Genomic DNA, 22,471 nt, shown 5'->3' on the forward strand with positions numbered 1-22,471 from the left:
ATTACTATAACTACGCCTCTGGGTTGGTAGTTTGTACTACTATTATGATAATATTCTGATTTCTGTGCCTCTGGTGCAACCTACCCTAAGGGCTAACCCACACGTACCACAACCACACGACATCGCAACGACAAAATGCCGTCGAGAAGTGGTTACGTGTGAATGGTGTCGCTGCAGCTTTTTGTAGTTGCGTTGTGGTACCGATAAAATGCCGACGTGGTTGCGTTGTCGCCAGTGGTTGCGATGTGGTTACGTACGAATGTCAATGAAATGGAGGGGGGAGGAGCGCGGGCGGTATGCGCGCACTGTCGTTGCATCGACGCAATGTTGTGGTTGCGATGTGGTTGCGACGTGGTCGTCCGTGGTTGCGATGTGGTCGGTATTTGACAAGTGGTCGACAACGACTGCAAAATGTGGTACGTGTGAATGGTCTAGTTCATTTACAATACGAAATATACGCCCGACCACGTGGTGTGGTTGTCGTGTGGTTGTGGTACGTGTAGGTTGGCCCTAACATTAAGGGAGTAAATGCATAGCTGGCACTGACCTCCATTATACAAGTACGCTGGACTGATGATACCCTTTGAAATGACAGCTATTTTTTGTGCCTATTTGAAGCGGAATCAGCTCCCCCATGATTAGGGATAGGAACTAAATTTGACGTAAAAATGACGTTTGAAAGTCGGCATCATGTCGCCATATTGGCGCTGATAGCAGTAGTGGGAGTATTGGGAACTAATACTAGTGATGTACAACTGTCTTTTCTATTATCGATGAAATGTTTCCAGATTCAGATAATGTCGGCCATTAGGACAAAAATATTAAATTGAATAATACAAACGCTACATATTTGTATTAAAGATTACAGACTTCCTCTCCGTAATTTAGATAGGCGTAATAAATTAACAACGATTTCATACGTAGATAACGTGAAGTAGCAGTCAGCACCTATCTATAATCCATTTATTTTTAGCAGTTAGCACTACGAAAAACTAAAAACAAAACTGAAGATAAGCTTCTGACGAAAACTTTGTTGTATTGTATTTTCTAATTTCATTTCTAATATTATCAAAGTAGTGCTACAGTGTATCGTATTAAAGCTGAACAAAGCTGAATAAGTGTTCTGTGTGATTAGACCCTAACTAATCTCATCATATCTATATATATAAAACTCAAAGGTGACTGACTGATTGACATAGTGATCTATCAACGCACAGCCCAAACCACTGGACGGATCGGGCTGAAATTTGGCATGCAGGTAGATGTTATAACGTAGGCATCCGCTAAGAAAGGATTTTGATAAATTCCAACCCCAAGGGGTTCAAATAGGGGATGAAAGTTTGAATATAATAATACTTCTTAATGCGAGCGAAGCCGCGGGCAATAGCTCGTTATATTATAAAGCGGAAGAGTTTGTTTGTTTGAACGCTCTAATCTCAGGAACTGCTGGTCCAATTTGAACAATTATTTCAGTGTTAGACAGCCCATTTTATATATTTTATCACGCTGAGACTAATAGGAGCTAAGAAATAGAGGAAAATGTAGAAAAAGCGAGGGAATGTATAACGTGAAGGATTATATAGGCTATGTTTTGTGGACCAATTTGTCTGTGTAATTAGATATTTACGTGGGAGAAGCCGCGCGGAAAGTCTAGTAATAATATAAAAGTTCCTTTTTTATTTATGGATCTGGCAAGCCAATTTTTATCGATTTACTTTATCTCATTTGATTTTCACCATTTTGGCGCTGATTGCAGAAGTGCGAGGGAAATTAACTAATTGGATAATGCGATCCATTCAATAAATATGGAACGTTTGAATACTTTTTTTATTGGGGTGGAGTAGGTAAGGTATTTATAAATAACGAGCTTTTTCCCGCGGCTTCGCTCGCGTTAAGAAGTATTATTAAATAAAAACTTTCATCCCCTATTTCAACCTCTTGTCATTGGAATTTATCAAAATCCTTTCTTAGCGGATGCCTACGTTATAACATCTACCTGCATGTCAAATTTCAGCCCGATCCGTCCAGTGGTTTGGGCTGCGCGTTGATAGATCACTATGTCAATCAGTCAGTCACCTTTGAGTTTTATATATTATATAGATATAGATAATAAAAATATATGTGCGATACTTTAACATTATATTTTATTAGTTACCGTTACACAGTTACAGTCTGTCAAGAAAGAGTAGACGCTGAAATAAATTTTCCAAACATAATCACGATCAAATGGTAGTTTTGCGCCTTGTATTTTCACAGAGAACGTTTGTACACTTCAAATAGTAACGGCAAGCGGTAGTAGCAATTTTCGGACGCCAACCAGGCTTTTTAATTTTTTTCAACCATAATTCCAGTCTTCCTTCGTCAGACGGAAACCTGTCAATTATTTTAAGAGCATAATATGTATTTGCTAATAAAAATCGGTTATCGGAGATTTCAATACAATTATTATAGATATCGATAAGTTTTATCGACAGAAAACTCCAGCACTATTGAATTTTATTGTTTATCAAAAATCGGTAAAACAAAGGTAAATATGTGGTGAATACGGTATAATAAGATTAGTGCCACATTTTTAAGTACCTATATTATCAATAAAAGTTTAATATCGTAGAAATGAGCTGTTAAAATCACTTACTTGTGAAATGCAACCCCACATCCCTTTTTGTACCGTGTTTTACATAACATACACCCTTTATTAACCCGATTAAGCCATAGAGAATTAAAATAAATACATGGTTACCAATGGATACGTCAAATTTAGTTCTCTGTCCTTATAATGGGGGCACTGATTCCGCTTCAAATGGCACAAAAAAAGTGGGTATCATAGATCCAGCGTACTTGTATAATGGAGATCAGTGATAGCTGGGCACCATTAATCAAATAGTTAACTTCGTTAATCGTTAATCCGCTACAAAAAAAGTTATCTTCGTAAAACGTTACAGCGTTACATTTCTAAAGACTTAACACAAGTTAACGTTAATCGTTAATCCGTTAATTTGTGTAAAATTGCATTTCTATATTGTGGCGTTAGTGAACTTATAAAACTTGTTGGTTTAGGTTCTGGAAGTTAACAGGTCAGAACAGGGGTTCCCAAAGTGTGGTGCGCCGTGGAAAGGCAAGAGGGGCGCCGTGACTCGTGAGCCGATCCTCCATCATTATCCGAAACCACAAATATTATAAAATAAAATTATAATATGAATTATACAGACCACCTTTTGAGCGTTATTACGTTTAGAAAATTTTGTACTGCGTCTACTCTTTATTGACAGACTGTACGTCTAAAGACTAAACCTGTTGTTCGCTCCACGCCGCAGTGTTGTGCGGTTAATTGTAGGCATTACATTAACGATTAACGGACTTCTACATTCTAACGGAAGTAAACGTGTCCGTTAAGATTTTCTAACTTAAAAGTTAATCCGTTAATCAAAGTGTTAATTTCTTTAATTAACGATTAACGGATTTACGTGGGAGAGCCATGCTTCGGCACGAATGGGCCAGCTCGACCGGAGAAATACCACGTTCTCACAGAAAATCGGCGTGAAACCGCGCTTGCGCTGTGTTTCGCCGAGTGAGTGAGTTTACCGGAGGCCCAATCCCCTACCCTATTTCCTTCCCTACTCTCCTCTATTCCCTTCCCTTCCCATCCCTACCCTCCCCTATTACCCTATTCCCTCTTAAAAGGCCGGCAACGCACCTGCAGCTCTTCTGATGCTGCGAGTGTCCATGGGCAACGGAAGTTAACGAGTTAATGCCCAGCTATGGGTAAATGTTTGAAAGAGTTGGTATCACTGCACTTGTCAGTTGTTTTCGGTCGGACTCCCCCATTGACTTTTTTAAGTGGATGCGGCATAATGGTCTCTATCAAATCAAAATACTGTGGCCGGTCCGCCATTTTATGTTCCGGTTTTCCGAGGTACATAAACTGTCAAAGTGTCGTATTATAGGGATGTCGAAATTGAAAGAAAATATCGATATATCGATACATCGATATTTGAAAAAATATCAATATCGGTCTCGATATATCGCGAAAAAAATATCGATATATCGGTCAAATTTTTTCGACCAATTTGCTTTTTTTTAAATTAATTTTATAGGCCGTCAAAAAAAGTGAAGACATTTAAAAAAGTTTGTCCTTGGATCGGTACGTTTATATTTTTACTAAATTTTTTGTTATTTTACCGATGGCTTGACTTCGTATGTGCTAATTTAGTTAATAATTAGACAATAAATAAGATTTGTGATAGAATAGAATATAATATGGCTTGATTTTCGATATTTAATCATCATAGAAATTAGTAGATTTGACGTTTAGTGATGTACTTTTTTATCGAATTTAAAAAATATAAGGTGAAGAATCTGCTCATTTATTTAAAAGATTTTAACCTTAATAGCTCACTTATAACATCTTACTTATCGATATCCTCGACAAATATCAACCGAGTGTCCAATCACTATAGACCGCCATGTTTAGTTCTTGGCAATATGGCGCCGGCCACACTTTTTTGTAGTTATGTCGCTTCCATCTGTTTCGTTATTCATTGGACTCCCCTCGGCCCCCTTCACCCGTCACCGTGACACCGGCCCCGGCCCCCGCGCATTTAGTTCGATTGTTAATGTGAATAGGAATGCTTGTTTGTTGTGATTATTTTTACAATGTTTTCGCGATCGAAGTTCTATTCAAAAACACATGATATATACAAAAAATTAAACAAACATCCACATTGAAATACAGACAAAGTGAATACGGTGAAAATTATCATTACTTGATATTAAGCTTTGATACTTTTCTTATTATAGAAGTGGGTTCTTTTCACTTATTTTGAAGTGTCCTACATTAAAATACAACTTGACCCGCGAAAGTTTTACAAGGAATAAGTTTTTAATGGCGAAAAATGTGCGCTGCACGACAAAAAGTGATCTTTTTAGTGACTATTTTGTGGTTCGTAGTGAGTGGTCATGATACTGAACTTTTTAGCGAACATTCCTTAGAATTGACTCAATCATTGAACTTGGCCCGCCAAGAACTCATCCAAGACACGTGCAATCGTTTCCCTGTCAACTATACCCTGGACGACTTGCCCGCCAATCAATTGGAGCACATTTTGATCGACGATGAACGCAAACTCATGTATTGCTACGTGCCTAAGGTGAGATGGTCAAGGTGAACCACTAACATACAGTATGTTTCCGTAGAAGTGTGTAATACACAAGAACATCACTTTTCTAGGTATTAGATAATAATATGGTTCCAATATAAATCTAGTTCTTAGAAGACTTGTGAATCCAAAACATGAAATTTAATCAAATCCCAATACTTATAGTTGCGATCTTACAACTTTGAATGAATTTATACCTGCAGCCAAAATCCTCAAAAAAATACCGGTTTTTGGGCAGGACAACTTATAAAAGATATCAAAATAATATGTACACCTAAACATCTTATAAGATCTTGATTATTAGCTAAAGGTCTTATTCCCACCTTACTAAATTTTGACGACTAAATTGATTCAGTAACTTTTAGTCAAGTGAAATAACATTAAGAAAGTTAGGACCCTAATTAGTGTAGGTACTAAATGGGAAGAAGTGTGGCTTCTGATTGGTGGAATCAGAACTTCTAATTAATCTTCTTAAGTCAAATGGAATAAGCACTTAACTATGGACTGTAGTCAATCTCTTTAACTTTTGCTATACATAATAATGCATTAGGCATTTTAATGGCTTCTAGGTTTATATAATTTTTGTCAAACATCAGGCATTCTGGTCTAAAAAAATAAAAATGTGTGGCCAGAACTAAGAATATTTCCAATAGCTAGGTTATTTATACCTTAAACTAATTCTATGAATTTAACACTGTTACTATGTTTTTTTAGTAGTTACTTAAGGTTTCGTACGTAGGTAAGTGGTAACTTATAATAATAATAAATAATACTTAATATAAAAAAATGCAGTTACAGGGTTAAGTCCATATATTTTTTTAAGTTCGTAATATGGCCTAGCTATTTTAAATAATCCTAGGTCTGTCCGCGCAGCTTTTTTTTTAGACCAACTTTGTATGGAAAATGCCTGATGTCCTTTCCTAATTTCAAAGTTAAATGAGGTAACAATTAATATTAGTATAGTAATTAATAGTTTTTTTAATGTTTTACTCTTGCTTTTTCCTGATTGCATAATTTATTGCTTTGTGTATTTTATTATTGTGAAATTATTAATAAAATTGTAACCTGCAGGTCGCTTGTACAAATTGGAAGAGAGCCCTTATGATAATAGCCGGCAAATGGAATGATACAAATGTTCTCTCAATACCCGGGAATGTAGCCCATGCCCCCGGTTTGTTCCGGAACCTCAGCTCAGTTACCAAAGAGGAGAGAGATTATATGCTCGAGAACTACCACAAGATGATATTCGTCAGGAATCCATTTGAAAGACTGTTGTCAGCTTATAGAAATAAGTTGGAAGGGGAAACACCGAGTGCTAAATATTTTCAAGTAAGTTACTCTTTTTATTTTAGTAAATCACAAGGCTTAATAAAAATAAATACATTTATTTAAATTAAAAATTTACACGCAAAGAAGTTAGTGTAAGATGTCATCCCCTGACTGTACACTCATGTGTATTGTATGTCTCAAGTTATGTTAGATTAATTATTATTATTTATGAACTGCTTTAGGCTTACAGTAGAAAATTAGCCTATAAAAATCGATACTGTAATATTCAAATAGCATGCTTTATTATACAAAATATTATATATATACTATGCACGAAATTTTTTAAAGAAATAATTGTAACTGGTTTCTAAATAATATTAAAGAATATATAAAAAGTTTCAAGGGTGATTAAAAATATGTATATAATATTATCAACATTGTAATTACTAAACAAAAAAAAATATTTTTACTATTTAATAATGGAAATATCAGGAAAGTACAATGCACATACAATGTATGTTATTAAAATTCTTGTGTAAGTAATAACACCTGATAAATATCAGAGCAAGGTTATCATAAAAATAATTCATACAATACATAATAATTGTATGTTATTTTTTCTTTTTCACTCAGAATACATTTTTAAATTTTATTATCATAATACATCTATATGAAGCGGAAGAGTTTGTTTGTTTGAACGCGCTAATCTCAGGAACTACTGGTCCGATTTGAAAAATTCTTTCAGTGTTTGATAGCCCATTTATCAAGAAAGGCTATGATGTAAAAATGTCCATTATTAACCCGCCAAGCCCCATAAGCTCACCGGTGAGCGAGACACAATAGAATAACAATAGATTTACAAGAATCCACGGTCGAAGGATTAAAGTATAAATACAACTGAGTATTTTGTGAACATTTTAAGTGTCTTTTTTAACTATTATTTTATCTTTTAGGACTATTTACTTATGTTTTAAAACCAACTTATGTCAAATTTCTAAAAGAACAATGATGTAATTATATGCAACTAATATAACACAGGGGTGTTACACCATAAGACTGAAATAACTTTTTTCTTTTTTTTCATTGTCTTGCACCAACATTTTTTTCTGCAATTTTTATGGGTAATAGATCACACAAGGGGGCATAACATATATTAATTTCGTGATTGTAACTCACGGAGAACACTGAAAAAAACATTTATTTTTTTAATGTGAATTTTTATTCTAAAAAATTTTTTAAAACTAGGTGATATACTCTGTAATGTATACCTGACACCTCGCGTTAGTTTCATTTGTTCATCTTAGCTTTAGAGATATATCACATTCAGTAATAGTCAAGCATACGGATGTTTTGCCCTCTATCTCCAGGACAAACCGGAAGTCGGCCGCGAAAAGTACATAAATCGTGTTTGTACATCAAGTCAATATTAAAACATAAGTTTCGATTCGATTCCCACTTGGGGCCGACTCGTCATAATACGTATTCGGCTAAACCCTTTCATGAAAATCGTTGGAGCCGATTCTGAGATTCCAATTATATATATACAAGAATACAAGAATTGCTCGTTTAAAGATATAAGATTTGTCCTGCTTTAACCAAAAAACATTTAGAACTTAACAGAACTTAACAATCGTAAAGAACTTGAAAACAAAAAAAAAAACATTTTACAACAACTTTATATTTAAAAAAAGACTTATTCTTAGAAAAGTATAAAAGGACATCAGGCAATTTCCATACAATGTTGGTCTGACAAAATTGTCCTTTTGTGATGTATTATGTACCATCGAGGAAGTTGATTCCTATTGACTAATGCAACGTTATTTGGTCGAATATGTCAATTCAATGTTATTGTGTGTGTGTTGTGATTTGTCGGCTGGGTTTGACGTAACGCAACCAAACTACTTAGTCCCCGATTTGCATAGGAATCAACTTCTCTGATAGTACATATTTTCATTAACTGTTAAAAAAATGGCTATAGTATACAAGTTTAACTAATATTAAAATTTTTATCATTAAAATAAACACACCGGCAAAATTAGAGGAACATAACAACATTTTAATTTTTTTTTTAATTGTTCACTGATTTTTATATATTTATTTATTTACTAATTGATTATTAAAAAATAAATTGTATATAAACTTAGGGCATAAAAACGTGAAAAATAGAAAAAATCAGCAAAAATCAAAAAATTAAGAAAATCTTTGAAATTTCAGTAGTAAGTTTTTAAGATAAATTCTCCATTTTTATTAAAGAAATGCCATGTTAAAAGCGTGTAATGCCTTCTATGGATCTCAAGAGCGCCTGGATACGCCATTCCATGCTTGCATTTCAATTGTCAATCATTTCCTGTGGGATATTCTCCTACTCCTCCACTAGCGCCAACTCGAGCTCCTGGACACATTTTGGAGCTGGAGTTTTAACTCGTACCGTTCACCCATTGATTTGCCACACGTCTTCAATCGGATCCACATCCGTAGACCACGCTGGCCTCTCCACCTGGGCTACGCCAGCATCGTTTAGGTAATAATGCCCGATTTTCTTACTCTATGGACGCACATAAAATTGAAATTACTATCTAAAACTGTGTAAAAGGCACACCATGCAGTTCCAGGATGTCGGTGCTATAGCCCTGTACTGTCAAAGTACCATCATCTATAATCATCAGCTCCATGCGGGCTCCAAATCATATGCAACTCCAAACCATTACGAAGCCTGCATCATAGGCCACTGTTTCCGGTAAGTTTGATGGCCTGTAGCTTTCCTTATGATTTATCCACATTCTTTATCGCCTGTCAATACAATGTACATAGAATTTGCTCCCATCACTGTACAGCACAAGATTTCACTCACTTGTCAAATTTGATGTTCACGCGCAAATCTTAGCCTGGCTCTTCGGTGTCCTGTCTCAAGTTTTGGTGCCCTTGCTGGCACTTTTGAGTTTAATTTAACTTCTTTGAATCTTCTTCTTACTGTACAATCACTTACACGTTCATCTTGGACCTGTTCCGACAGGTTTCGTGTCTGCATAGAAGTTTCAGGTCGATTTCTTAAGTTTTGTTTCCTTACAAAATGGTCATCCTGAACCATTGTCACCCGATATCTGCCTTGTTCTCGTCTCCGAACGTAAGATCTAGTCTCTCTGAAGCGTTGAAAGTTACGATGAACCACGGAAGCCGACACACCTAAGGCCTGACTGACCGAACGGTAGGTGTGACCTTTCTCTATCGTGGTTACAGCTCTAGCTGTCGCAGATGCTGGGAAATCACTAATTTTGTATCTAAGCCATGTGTTCTTCCAAAAACCAAACAATCAAATGAGCTGAGCATACCTTGCACCCCGCTAAAACGCCATTCTTATCAGGAACACTTACAATGTCAATAATCGAAAAACACTTATTACGGCATAATTGCTATAAAAACCTGTCAACTTGCCAGTTTTGTTCAATATTTTATTTCTTGAATGAGCTTAGAAGCTATAAAAAAGGCTTTCAGACAGCCCGACCCACTTGAGTTCAAGTTTTGGCCCTTTTTACCTATGTTCCGCTAATTTTGCCAGTGTGTGTATATGTATTATGTTTTAAACATCTTTAACATTCATGTAACCTTGTATTAATAAACTAAACCGTTATCGACCACTTTATGAAACATACAATTAATTTGGCCTTTAACTATCATTTAAATCAAATACCCTCTGTCGTCTGCAGCAGCTTATAAAAAATGTATAAGGAAACTACATTATCTAGCATAACAATTATTGTACTTATTACCTTCTTTTATTTTACTACTATATACATCTATTTAGTAAACATTGCTACTAGGTCTGCTTGTATTTGTCTGGCACATAGGAAAAGTCACATTACAGACCAAAACCCACGAACTCCTGCTGCGTAAATATCTTTTGTTAATAAAAAGGTAAATGTAAAGTATCTAGACGTTGATTCCTTTAAAACTATTTATTCACCACAACTTACACTATAATAATATTATTTATTATATATATTATAATATGCTTTCCTTTAAGATAAAGGTTATTCATATCTAATTATATTATGAATGCAATCGATGTCGCTTATCATGTCTGTCTTTATCTGAAGTCACTGAATATTATGTTTTAAAAATTAATACATGACAAAAATAAGTCACCAAGTATTAGGTACGTGAGTTGTGGTCTTGGGTATAGTTGCAAAACTTCTGAAAAATTCCGAATAATTCCGGAATACTTCTGGGAAAGTTTCTTTAAATTTGAATTATTCAAAATGAATTTAATAAAAAAAAATATGAATTTTTATTTATGCTGAAAAATCGTATTTTGCATCAATCATCGATCGCCGCCGCGCATAGAGCGTCGCCCGCCGGCCGCTATCACCGCTTCGTACGCGCCGACTGCCACGGCGAAATATTCGACGGAAACATTCGATTGCGGGGTACGAATCTTTCCGCGGGGTGAGGGAAAACTTCTCCGGGGAGCATCTCCCTTCCGCACCGCCGTCGCCCGCTCGTACGGGCGAGCGAGTCGTGCGAGCGGGCGACGGCGGCGCGGAAGGGAGATGCTCCCCGGAGAAGTTTTCCCTCACCCCGCGGAAAGATTCGTACCCCGCATTCGAATATTTCCGTCGAATATTTCGCCGGAATAATTCAATGGAAATATACGTGTTTGTTTGTGGTTTGTGGTGGTTGAGTGAATTATTTGTTCAGTGGCACATTACGTACTTAAGTAAAATATAAATTGTTTATCTATACCTACTTCTAGGTTTAATATTATAAATGCGAAAGTGCGTCTGTCTGTCTGTTACCTCTTCACGCTCGAACCGCTGAACCGATTTGGCTGAAAATTGACATGGAAATACTTTGAGTTCCGTGAAAGGACATAGGATAGTTTTTATCCCGGATAAATGTACGGTTCCGGCGCGATAAACGAATTTTGGCGCAACGGAGTTGCGGGCGTCATCTAGTTTTATCTTAGATTAGTAATGGCCAATGGGATTGATTAATCTATACTTACCTACTTATTACTTACTTATATCCATACTATCCATACTAATATATCCTATTGTAAGTAAATCAGAATAAAAACCATAAAAAATAAACGAACTTATATGATTAGGTATTATCAAAGAAAAGTAACAAGCCGTTACCAGCCGCTATTTATCGCTAGTAATGATAATAAGCCAAAAAAGCCGTTTCTCGCCGCTTGGCTAATAGTTTACAACTTCCAAGCGCAATTTTCCTCGTTATTTTTGACAGTTGAAATATTCCCAAAGTTTCGGAATATTTCGGAATACTTCCGAAGTATTCGACGGGAATAATTCGGAATCTTTCCCGCCAGCATCTATAGTCTTGGGCATGCCAAATCTCACCGAATCTCCTCACTCGGGAGAACTCACGAGATTTGGTTGAAAATCGACATACTTATAATAACTACTTTGAGTCCCAGAAAAGGACATAGGATACTTTTAATCCGGTTTCCGTGCGATAAACGAATTTTGATGTTTTTTTTTAATCCACCACCTAACATAATATTATAACCTTTTTTTGGTAGTCGGTTGAATATTTACAAATACTTTTAGAATCGCGTCGGCAAACGAATCATCAAGGCGTTCCGACCCAACGCCAGCAACGAGTCCCTGGAGCTGGGCCATGACGTCACGTTCAAGGAGTTCGCGATGTTCCTCACTGACCGGACGAAGGAGGAGCTCGCTGACGTCACCAACAACGAGCACTGGCAGCCCATCACCAGCCTGTGCCACCCCTGCATCGTCAGGTACACGTTAGTCGGTAAGTGATTTATCTCTATATTCAAAGGCTTTTACATCATGAGATAAAGTCAGCCTAGTTGCGTTCATATCTTGTGGCGTTTTCGGCATCTAGAAATTAGAATTGAATAGTGAATACATTGACTTCTTGTATTTTCGTAATTTTTTGTGTCTAAAGTCTAAACACACCACGCCTAAGATAAGCGGCCGAAGTTCCGTGGCCGATATTACTTTCCGACATTCGGCTGATATGATACACGATAAGAGCCGAAATTACGCGGCTGTACGCTATAACGCGACGTAAATTCAGCATGGTGCAGGTGTGTCATCGGTAATTTAAAATACATTGCAGGCGTAATCTTGCCGAACTTCGGCCGCGTAATTTGAGACACTAACGGTCTTACCACAAAAGATTAAACATCTGTTGAACAGTTGTTTTGAGACCATTTTGTACTGAATTTTTCTCTAATCAACTGTTCAACGGGTGTTTAAATCGTTTGTAGTAAGACTGTAATAGTCTAGTATAGTATTTGTAGATAATAGTGTTTTATTGGACTACTCTAACCGAGGCTGTCTAGATGACGAAAACGGTCAAAGAGGAAAAAAAATCTTGTTTCCATGTTTTTTTTCTCCCAAATAGATATTAGATAACAATGATCCGATTTTGATATTATAATCTGACACGGATGTAAAATTGAAGCAATAAGTACACTATTTCTTATTGTGTCAAAATGTACGGTTCCACGGGAGAAGCCGTTTAAGAGACGAAAAGTAGTCGGTAATTTTCCCAATGACCTCATCTACCATAATACTCGTTTTGTTTTTTGTTGATATACTTGTTTTGTCGGTCTTCGAATATTCCAAACTTTTTCAAACATTGTCCAAACTTTATTAATTATTATGGAAACTAACAATAACGAAAAATAACGACCTCCCTGGGACCCTCAGTCACACGCAAAGTCGCACATTGAACACCACCGCACCCGCATGTGACACTTATATTTTATAGTACGCGCGGGTTCCCTAGAACATTTTTTTGGCCTGATTAGTGATTACTTTTTAAGTTTTTAGCTGAAAAGCTATCAAGCCAATTTTTCGTGAGTAGTATCATTTTGATAAGAGGAACAACAATTTCCTCTGCGAAAATTCTCGAAAGTTGTAGCTTACAGAGATAGAAAGTATTAAATATTTCGATTTGATGGTCCTAAATTCTAAAATATGGATTGTTCTATTTGCAGGACAACTGTAAAGTTATATAAATAATAACCTATCAAGTATCAATGTACAAAAAATCAGCTGGTTAGGGCTCTGTTTTAGGGTTCTGTAATCAATAAGTCCTCGTTAACTTTTTTTTTTCTAAACAACCTGTGTACTATTAATTAGTATAGAACTATAATATTTTACACACATGCACCCGCGATAAAAAAGGTAAAAAAGTTTAGTTTTCTCGCTAAAATATGTTGTTAATAATTTAAAACTTTGTTAAAGTAAGGAGAAATGTGAGGGAAATTAGAATTAATCATTGGAACAAACTATATTATTATTATTAATAAAAAAACAGAACCTTTAAAGTGGTTGCACCCGCGATCGAGGCAGTACAATTGGAAATGCAACAAATTATTTTTTGACTACAATAGTAATTTTCGTCTTATTTTCGTCTTATTTCACATTATTAAGGTAAACAATAACGTTAGATATTAATACTTTACATGTAATTACAAGATTTATAAAAAATTTAATGGAGTCACATCGTGTTTTATATTTTTCGAAATATTTCATTTATTACTTGACAGATGTTTTAAAATGATGATTTATATTCTTTTATTTTTAATTATTTTAGAAGAAATGCTACAAATGACAAGAAAAATCATAAATATTTAATAATTTTCTTTGAAAAAAATATTTTTACTTATAATTCTCCCCTATTCTTTTAAATTATAACTATTGATTTTAAATTAAAGGTGTGCTGTAGTTTCGTTTTATAACAATACATCAAAAAAGGTTTGCTTAAGTTACATTATTTAATAGTTTTTAGTGATTTAGATGATTTCTTTTCTTAGATCGATAAATGACTGATAATTAAAAAATAATAAAATTTTAAATAGTATTATTACAATGTACTAATAATATTATGTATTGCATATCAAAAATGTATAAATTAGTCGCAGACTTATGAATAAATTCAATTTCTTTAGACTCGTTGCGCCCGCGATATTCTGATGTTGCACCCGCGATCGTGAAAATTGTTAATAATTCCTAGTACTAATTACTTAAATTAATTGTATCTAGTTAAATCATTTCTTTGTCTTATAGACTTTTGAAATATGGGTTAATAAATTACTAAAAGTTCCACAATTAGCAGTATTCTCAAATGAACTCGTCCGAGTTCTTAATAGAGGACTAATTTGGTTGCACCCGCGATAGTAATTCAAACATGTTTTGTGGCTTTTCTTAGATTTAATATTAGTTTTCATTTACAATTTATGATTGAATTAGTTAAAATGTATCCCTTCAAAAGATAATTTATTAATAAATGTGTTTTATTTTGTCAGTAGGACGCTTTAAGTGCGTCAAAATATTGCACCCGCGATAATGGAATCGCCCTTTACTTATTTTCAAATGGCTAATATTTATATATAATTTGTAGATTATTGTTTTGAACTAGTATCATGTAGTGTAAGACACTTTTCAATGACCAAAACTATTGTAAGACGTTTTAAAAGTAACTTTGTTGCTATTTATTTTTAGTTGCAAAGGCATTATTTTTATTTTATAAATTAATATAACACCTTAGAAAACAAAACGATATTGCAAGAATTTATTTTCTACTAGCTGTTGCCCGCGACTTTGTCCGTGTCAGCATACTGCATAGTATAATAACAAAGATGGACAATTTTCCCCTGTTTCCTTACCCAAAGAGTAAAAACGGGACCCGATAACAAAGATATTTTAGCCTGTCCGTCTGTCTGTCTGTCCATATCCAGACTGTACCTCCCCTTTCTAACATGTAGTGAATATTATTAAAGTATGGATACAATTGAGTATTTTTTGGTCATGTACCTAGTCAAGTGCCTACCTAGTACCTAGTAGCCTAGTAAGTACAAAATATTAAATACACTAAACTGTGCAGTGTACACACTGTCTAACATAAGTCGCGGACACGAACTTGAGCGTTCGGACTTCCGAACAGAATCTGACTAGATGTTTTTGCATCCGCGAACTTCCGGCTGACGGATGCGGCTTAACAATGTTGTAAAGCCGCATCCGTTAGTCGCGAATCGCGACTCATGGATGTGTCCGGTAATTTGTTTCTAGCTTAATGCGACACCTTGATAATTTGGATGTAGGCTGTAGCGATATCGATTTTTCTCAGCAATTACTAAAGCTAAGAAATTAAAGTTCATTGTCAGTATTCATCATGTCTTTGTCTTTGAATTACCCTTAGCATAACACGATTGGTCAACTTTTATAACACAATAATCAATCAAAAAGACCTCTGTAAAAAAAAGGGATTCCTACTTTGCCAACAGAGAGTGATTAAAGCTTCCAAAATTTTTACATATTATATTGGTTCAAGCATACACTTTAATTTGCCCATAGCTTATATGAAATGTATTTATAGTTTTTAAATTACGCGACAAAAACCATTTTGTCACTTACGCCCTTTTCATTTTTTGCTGTTCCATTGCTTGTTTACTATGAGGGACCGGCCCAGCCGCAATACAAAACAAGCGATCCAAAATGTATCCAACACAGTTTTTTACCGACTTAAAAAAAGGAGGAGGTTATACGTTCGGCTGTATGTATCTTTTTTTTTGTATGTTCAACGATAACTCAGCCGTTTGTGATCCGATTTACAAAATTCTTTTTGGATTGTATAGGGTTTAACTCGAATTTGGTACCATGTTCACAAAAGTGGTGATCTGATGATGGGATCCTGGAGAAATCGAGGGGACTCCTTGAAATTTGTATGGAAACATATAGTGATTTCAATTTTTTCTGAAGTATTCGAGGTAAATGCTACCAAAAAGTATGATTTTGCACCAGGTTATACCCTGGATCCGAAGGTACCCAACAGAACTTTTGAATCCTTATAGATACAGGTTCGGGGATTTCGGCGTTGTTTAAACAACTGAAAGCATAAGCCAACACATCAATTTATTTGATCATCATCATCAAAATCATAATTATGCCATGGGTCATCACATTATGACCCAATTATTGATGCTTTTCGTGATATTTTGCATCGAAGCAGATGTTTTTGATAATTATTTCGCTGTTTGTGGACCGATTTTCAAAATTCTTGTGTTGTTGTATAGGGTATAACCTTGATTTTGTATAATAATTACGAAAGTGGTGAGCTGATGATGGGGTCTATGAGCAATCGAGGGAAATCCTTGAAATTTATCAAAAGACTCATAGTGGTTAAAATGTTGTTTCTTAGTAACTTAAACATATGTTACGAATAAGAGAAAGTTCATACGAAGGTGTCTCTTGGTCCAAAGGCACTGAACAGAACTCTTGAACCTTTAAAGATAAAAGTTTTTAAATTGCAGCATCGCTTAGATAACTGCAAGCATTTACCACAATTTCGCTTACAGTAACATAATGTGAATAGTTAACATTCGTATTGGTTATTTACGCATAAAGCCTTATCTTGTAGATAACTAAAAAGAGTGAAATTATTATTTTTAACAAAAAATTAAAACCGACTTCCAAAGTAAAAACAATAATAATATGAACTAAAAGGTATTAAATAACTCTTACTCTATAATAGTGCCTTTTTCAGAATTCGTCTAAATCTTTTTTTTTTTTTTTTTTTTTTTAATGAAATAAAACGGGCAAACGAGCAAACGGGTCACCTGATGGAAAGCAACATCCGTCGCCCATGGACACTCGCAGCATCAGAAGAGCTGCAGGTGCGTTGCCGGCCTTTTAAGAGGGAATAGGGTCATAGGGGAGGGTAGGGATGGGAAGGGAATTGGAGAGGGAAGGGAATAGGGTAGGGGATTGGGCCTCCGGTAAACTCACTCACTCGGCGAAACACAGCACAAGCGCTGTTTCACGCCGGTTTTCTGTGAGAACGTGGTATTTCTCCGGTCGAGCCGGCCCATTCGTGCCGAAGCATGGCTCTCCCACGTATTAAATCTCAACTATTTCTGTACATACTACAGTCTTCATTACTTTGAAGTCGGTATCAGTCCCAAAAGCTTCAGATATTCTGACATTGACTGAACTCACGATAAAATTAGCTGGTACCGACTTCAAATAATTAAGACTGTAGTATGTACAGAAATAATTGAGATTTAGAAGAATTCTGAAAAAGGCACTATTATAGAGTAAGAGTTATTTAATACCTTTTAGATCATATTATTATTGTTTTTACCTTGGAAGTCGGTTTTAATTTTTTGTTAAAAATAATAATTACTATAACGCGGTGTTACCTTATAACGACAAGGATGATGACTGAAACAGGCAGTGTCGTGATTGGGTCGTGATTGGATGAACAATGAAAATTATAATGATTTTGTTGATGATTACGATGAATAATTAACAGACAAATACTTGCACTAATTATTATAATCATTGTAAAATATATTCTTTCATCTGATATCTTTTCTACAAAAAATAAAATAAAATGACCTATAAAACGAAATAGCTGCAAATAGCTTTACTTTTATATAAATTTACTTCAATATTTATTAATTGAGAGATAACATCCGCAACTCCATTTCGCAAAATTTCGGGATAAAAGTATCATACTTCCTAAAAAGTAAAGTATTTCCGTACCAAATATCAGCAAAATTGGTTAAGCGGTTTGTGCGTGAAGAGGTTACAGACAGACAGACATTTTTACACATTATGAGTGAGTGAGTGAGAGTGAGTTAAGCTCCATGTAGAGCTTCACAAATTCGAAGGTATTCTAAGTACATAAGGAACTACTGAGAACCTAAGGTTTCATCCATATTGTGATAGTAAGTTGTCTTATCGCTCTGGGATCTGGGTCTAACAGGTAGGCACTTTATATATACGACCAAAAATACTCAATTATATCCATACTGTAATAATATTCACTACACGTTAGAAAGGGAGGTACAGTCTGGATATGAACAGACAGACGCACAGGCTGAAATATCTTTGTGATCGGGTCCCGTTTTTACCCTTTGGGTAAGGAAACAGGGGAAAATTGTCAATTTTGTTATTATACTATACAGTATGCTGACACGGACAAAGTTGCGAGCAACAGCTAGTAGAAAATAAATTCTTGCAATATGGTATTGTTTTCTAAGGTGTTATATTAATTTATAAAATAAAAATAATGCCTTTGCAACTAAAAATAAATAGCAACAAAGTTACTTTTAAAACGTCTTACAATAGTTTTGGTCATTGAAAAGTGTCTTACACTACATGATACTAGTTCAGAACAATAATCTACAAATTATATATAAATATTAGCCATTTGAAAATAAGTAAAGTAAGACTCATTTTTAGTCCACTTTGGTTCCTGGTACCTGACCAGGTGTCACACTTAGAGCTACACAAATTCGCAGATATTCTAAGTACACGAGGCACTACTAATAACCTATGGTTTCATCCATCAGAGAGTAAGTTATGTCTTATCCTTCTGGGATCCAAGGTCTATTATTATAATATCTGTCGATTGGTTTTGACGTAACGGGACCAAACTACGTAGGTCCCCCATCTGCCTAAGAATCAACTTCTCTGAATCTCATTGTACAACGAATCTACACGTACTCTTTGTATTATGTTTTTCACGTACCGACAATGTTCCTATTAATGTCAAAGTTTTTCATGTAATCACACCCAATTTTTTATTAATTTATATTATTATATAATACAAGAAGTTGATCACCCACCGTAAATATTCCAAGGTGGAACAGCGGATGCTGCTATAAGTGGTACATAATCTACTCAAAATCTAGTTATGACGAGCGCGGCCTTACAATAAAATATAATACCTAATGTTTATTGTACAACCATAATGGACTGGATAAAAAAAAGTAGAATTATTTGAAAAACTTACTCAACACAACTAACTAGTACCACAGAATACATTAGTAGTTAGTACAACTAGTACGTAGATTTAACACGAGTTATGACTATCTAACTTTGCCAGTATAGTTCTCTTCTTTACTTAAACTATTAGTATTATTTGTTAAATTGGTAATACTTGAAATTGTTTTTCATTAATTTAAAATCCGTAAATACGAAAGTTTGTTACCACTTCCTGAAAGTTTTTTTGAAACTATTAACTTTCTGAAAGTATTTTCTTAAAATCTACTCAGAAATAAAACAATTTTTATTTATTTATTTATTTACCCTTGAAATGCCTACTTTGGACAAGGGCATAGGATAGTCTTGATCAGCGTTGCCAGATTTTTTTATGCCAAGTCGGGACTTTGGAACTTTTTGAGTGAAATAGCAGGATTCTTCAGTGAAAAGCGGGACAAAGTAAAAAAAAGGTATAAAATCAAAAGTTTTTTGAAGTTTTCATCTTTTTATTTGCGTTAAAATAACGTTTACGTGACAATAGATAGCTATAAAAGTAGCCAAAGAAAATCCACCCCTTTACCTCCCACACTCTTATCTTAATTACGCACCATTCTTTCTCAGCAGTCAGCACGCTGCACGTACGTTCGGGCTTTCCCCGAAAAGCGGGGCTGAGCCGCGCGGGACATTTAATTTTGATGAAATACTCGGGACGTCCCGCCAAAATCGGGACGTCTGGCAACCTTGGTCTTGATCAATGTTTAGTTCCCACTTGATCATTTCAGCTTTAAGCAGCGGGTTTTATCAAGTTATCAATAATTTTGAAGTTAAACAAGTAGCTGTAGGTAATTTTGATACTCTTTGTTTCCAATTATAGCTTTCCGCTGACAAATGCAACTATCAGCGGAAATTTGACCTGATATAAACATTAAACAATTATTGTAACATAAATTAATATATTTAAGAGTAATTACTATGTGCACTGTGCAACAAAATAATGAAAATGTTTCTGCCATTTTCTTACCAGAGATACTAGATAGAGTTCTTGTACTTTATTGTTTTATGTTTAATATCACTCGCAAGCCGAAAGAAAAAGTGAATTTGAACCCCTAATGAGAAAATGCGACGCAAAATCTATGCCTTCTTTAATTTAGTTTTTAAAATAGGGTTTCTTATTTAAATGTGTATCAAAACATTTTAACAATCACTAATTTGCTCTCTGTAGCGTTAGAAGATATTTTTTTAGATTCACATGTATAATTATTTATTTTTTCAAAAGGCCCATACTGGTTTGAGTGATTAGAATCGAAAATTGTTCTTCTTCCTATATATATTTTATTAGCTACGAACATTAAGAGGAGTCCACACCGCCCTTTTTACCATACAAACGCTGTCCCCTGTTTCCTCCCTGGATAATGCTCGTAGAGTTATAATTTTTTTCCTGAATATCTACGGCCACTAATACAATGCCCCTATGTTTCCTTTTTTTTCATAATTTAATTATTAAATAAGATATGAACGTTCAAAAACCCAAAAAATGGCCAGATTTTCCGCTGTGTTCAAACATCCAGAAAACAGATTTGGCTAGATTATACAAAAAAAACATAGGAACACAGCTCAAGCCTTTCTTTAATCTTTAATGAAAAAAGCACTTAAATCGGTTAAGTTTTGGAGGAGGAATCAGGGGACAACGAATCGTTGATTGTCTGCAGTTGTCTCTATCGCGTTCTGCGGTATTGGCTTGGGGTAAGGGAGACAGCTATAGATATTACAAGTACTTTTTTTTCATTTCTCTAGCCCCTGGTGTATCCCCTTAAAGACGTTCATAAAATGGTCCATTCTATACGTGGGAGAGCCATGCTTCGGCACAAATGGGCCGGCTCGTCCGGAGAAATACCACGTTCTCACAGAAAACCGGCGTGAAACAGCGCTTGCGCTGTGTTTCGCCGAGTGAGTGAGTTTACCGGAGGCCCAATCCCCTACCCCATTCCCTTCCCTAACCTCCCCTATTCCCTTCCCTTCCCTACCCTCCCCTATTCCCTTCCCTTCCCTACCCTCCCCTACCCTATTCCCTCTTAAAAAGCCGGCAACGCACTTGCAACTCTTCTGATGCTGCGAGTGTCCATGGGCGACGGAAGTTGCTTTCCATCAGGTGACCCGTTTGCTCGTTTGCCAAGGGGGCAAACGAGCAAACTTCATTAAAAAAAATCATCCGTTTCCAATTTTCACATAGCATTTATGTTCGAACAAGAATAGGTATGTAATCAAATTGTAACAATAGAAATTGCTTTCAGGTAAATACGAGACGCTGCTAGACGACGCGCTTCTAGCTCTCAACACAATAGGAGCCTCTCAAGTGCAGTTCCCGAGACTGACTCACACCGGTGGAACCGCGGAGAAACTACGCAAGTACTTCGCCGAGCTAGATCTAGACCTAATACGACGGCTCTACAAGCTATACAAGTACGATTTCAGAATATTCAAATACGATCTGGATAATATCATCGGGTTTGATCTAGGGTAGCAGCTCATAACATTGCTTAGGAGTAAAAAAACTATTAATAAGTCGACGGTGGCTTATATGCAATCTGTTGCCTTATTACGCTACACTCTGTAATAAGATCTGTATCGCTGTAAAAAATCATAATTGCTTCAGTTATTATATCTCGTAATGCGATGATTCTCAGAATTTTGCAAATACAAAATAAGTAGGTAATTACGATACATTCGGGAAAAAGTGAGATAAGATCGAATGAGAAAACGTTTTTTATGTTCGGTTACAACCTTCTTAGACTATGAACGTATTTAGTGAGAGTTCATGCATGTAAAGTGCGACAAGGCTTTAAATCAACGTGGGCGGGGGCGCTGGCGATAAAGAAGAACTGTCAAAAATTATGTTTTTGTATGATGGCAGCGTTAGTTCCTTTTTTCGCCACGTTCATTTGAAGCCTTGTCGAGCTCTACGGTTTGCGTATGCGCATTGCGTACAACGCTGCGTGCGCGTGTACTAATGTTAGTTCTGAATTTCTAATGGATTCGTGTGATAGAAGCGAAAGTACCAGTCTTCCACTAATTAGTAATTTCTACAAAACTAGGTTAGAAATTTTACATTTTTCCGAATTTAGATCTAGCGTTAATGCCATGCATGTTTTCGAATTTAATTTATATTTTGTGATTATGATGTTTATTTAATTTCTCTCGCTCTCTTTGTATATGATATTATGTCTACATATAGATAATGGTGCCGTAATTAACTCTCTTTTGCACAGACTATTCAAAAGA

General features: G+C 35.5%; 1 protein-coding gene across 1 annotated transcript; it reads left to right on the forward strand.

Moving 5' to 3' along the window:
• The first annotated feature begins 4,588 nt into the window (after positions 1-4,588).
• LOC121736937 (carbohydrate sulfotransferase 11) lies at positions 4,589-22,062 on the forward strand. Its single transcript, XM_042128441.1, has 4 exons — positions 4,589-5,147; positions 6,228-6,485; positions 11,993-12,200; positions 21,484-22,062. The coding sequence occupies exons 1-4, from the start codon at positions 4,893-4,895 to the stop codon at positions 21,711-21,713; spliced, it is 951 nt and encodes a 316-aa protein (XP_041984375.1). The 5' UTR covers positions 4,589-4,892; the 3' UTR covers positions 21,714-22,062.
• Positions 22,063-22,471: the final 409 nt, after the last annotated feature.

The sequence above is a fragment of the Aricia agestis genome, chromosome 1 (genome assembly GCF_905147365.1).
Source record: "Aricia agestis chromosome 1, ilAriAges1.1, whole genome shotgun sequence".
Classification (NCBI taxonomy): domain Eukaryota; kingdom Metazoa; phylum Arthropoda; class Insecta; order Lepidoptera; family Lycaenidae; genus Aricia; species Aricia agestis.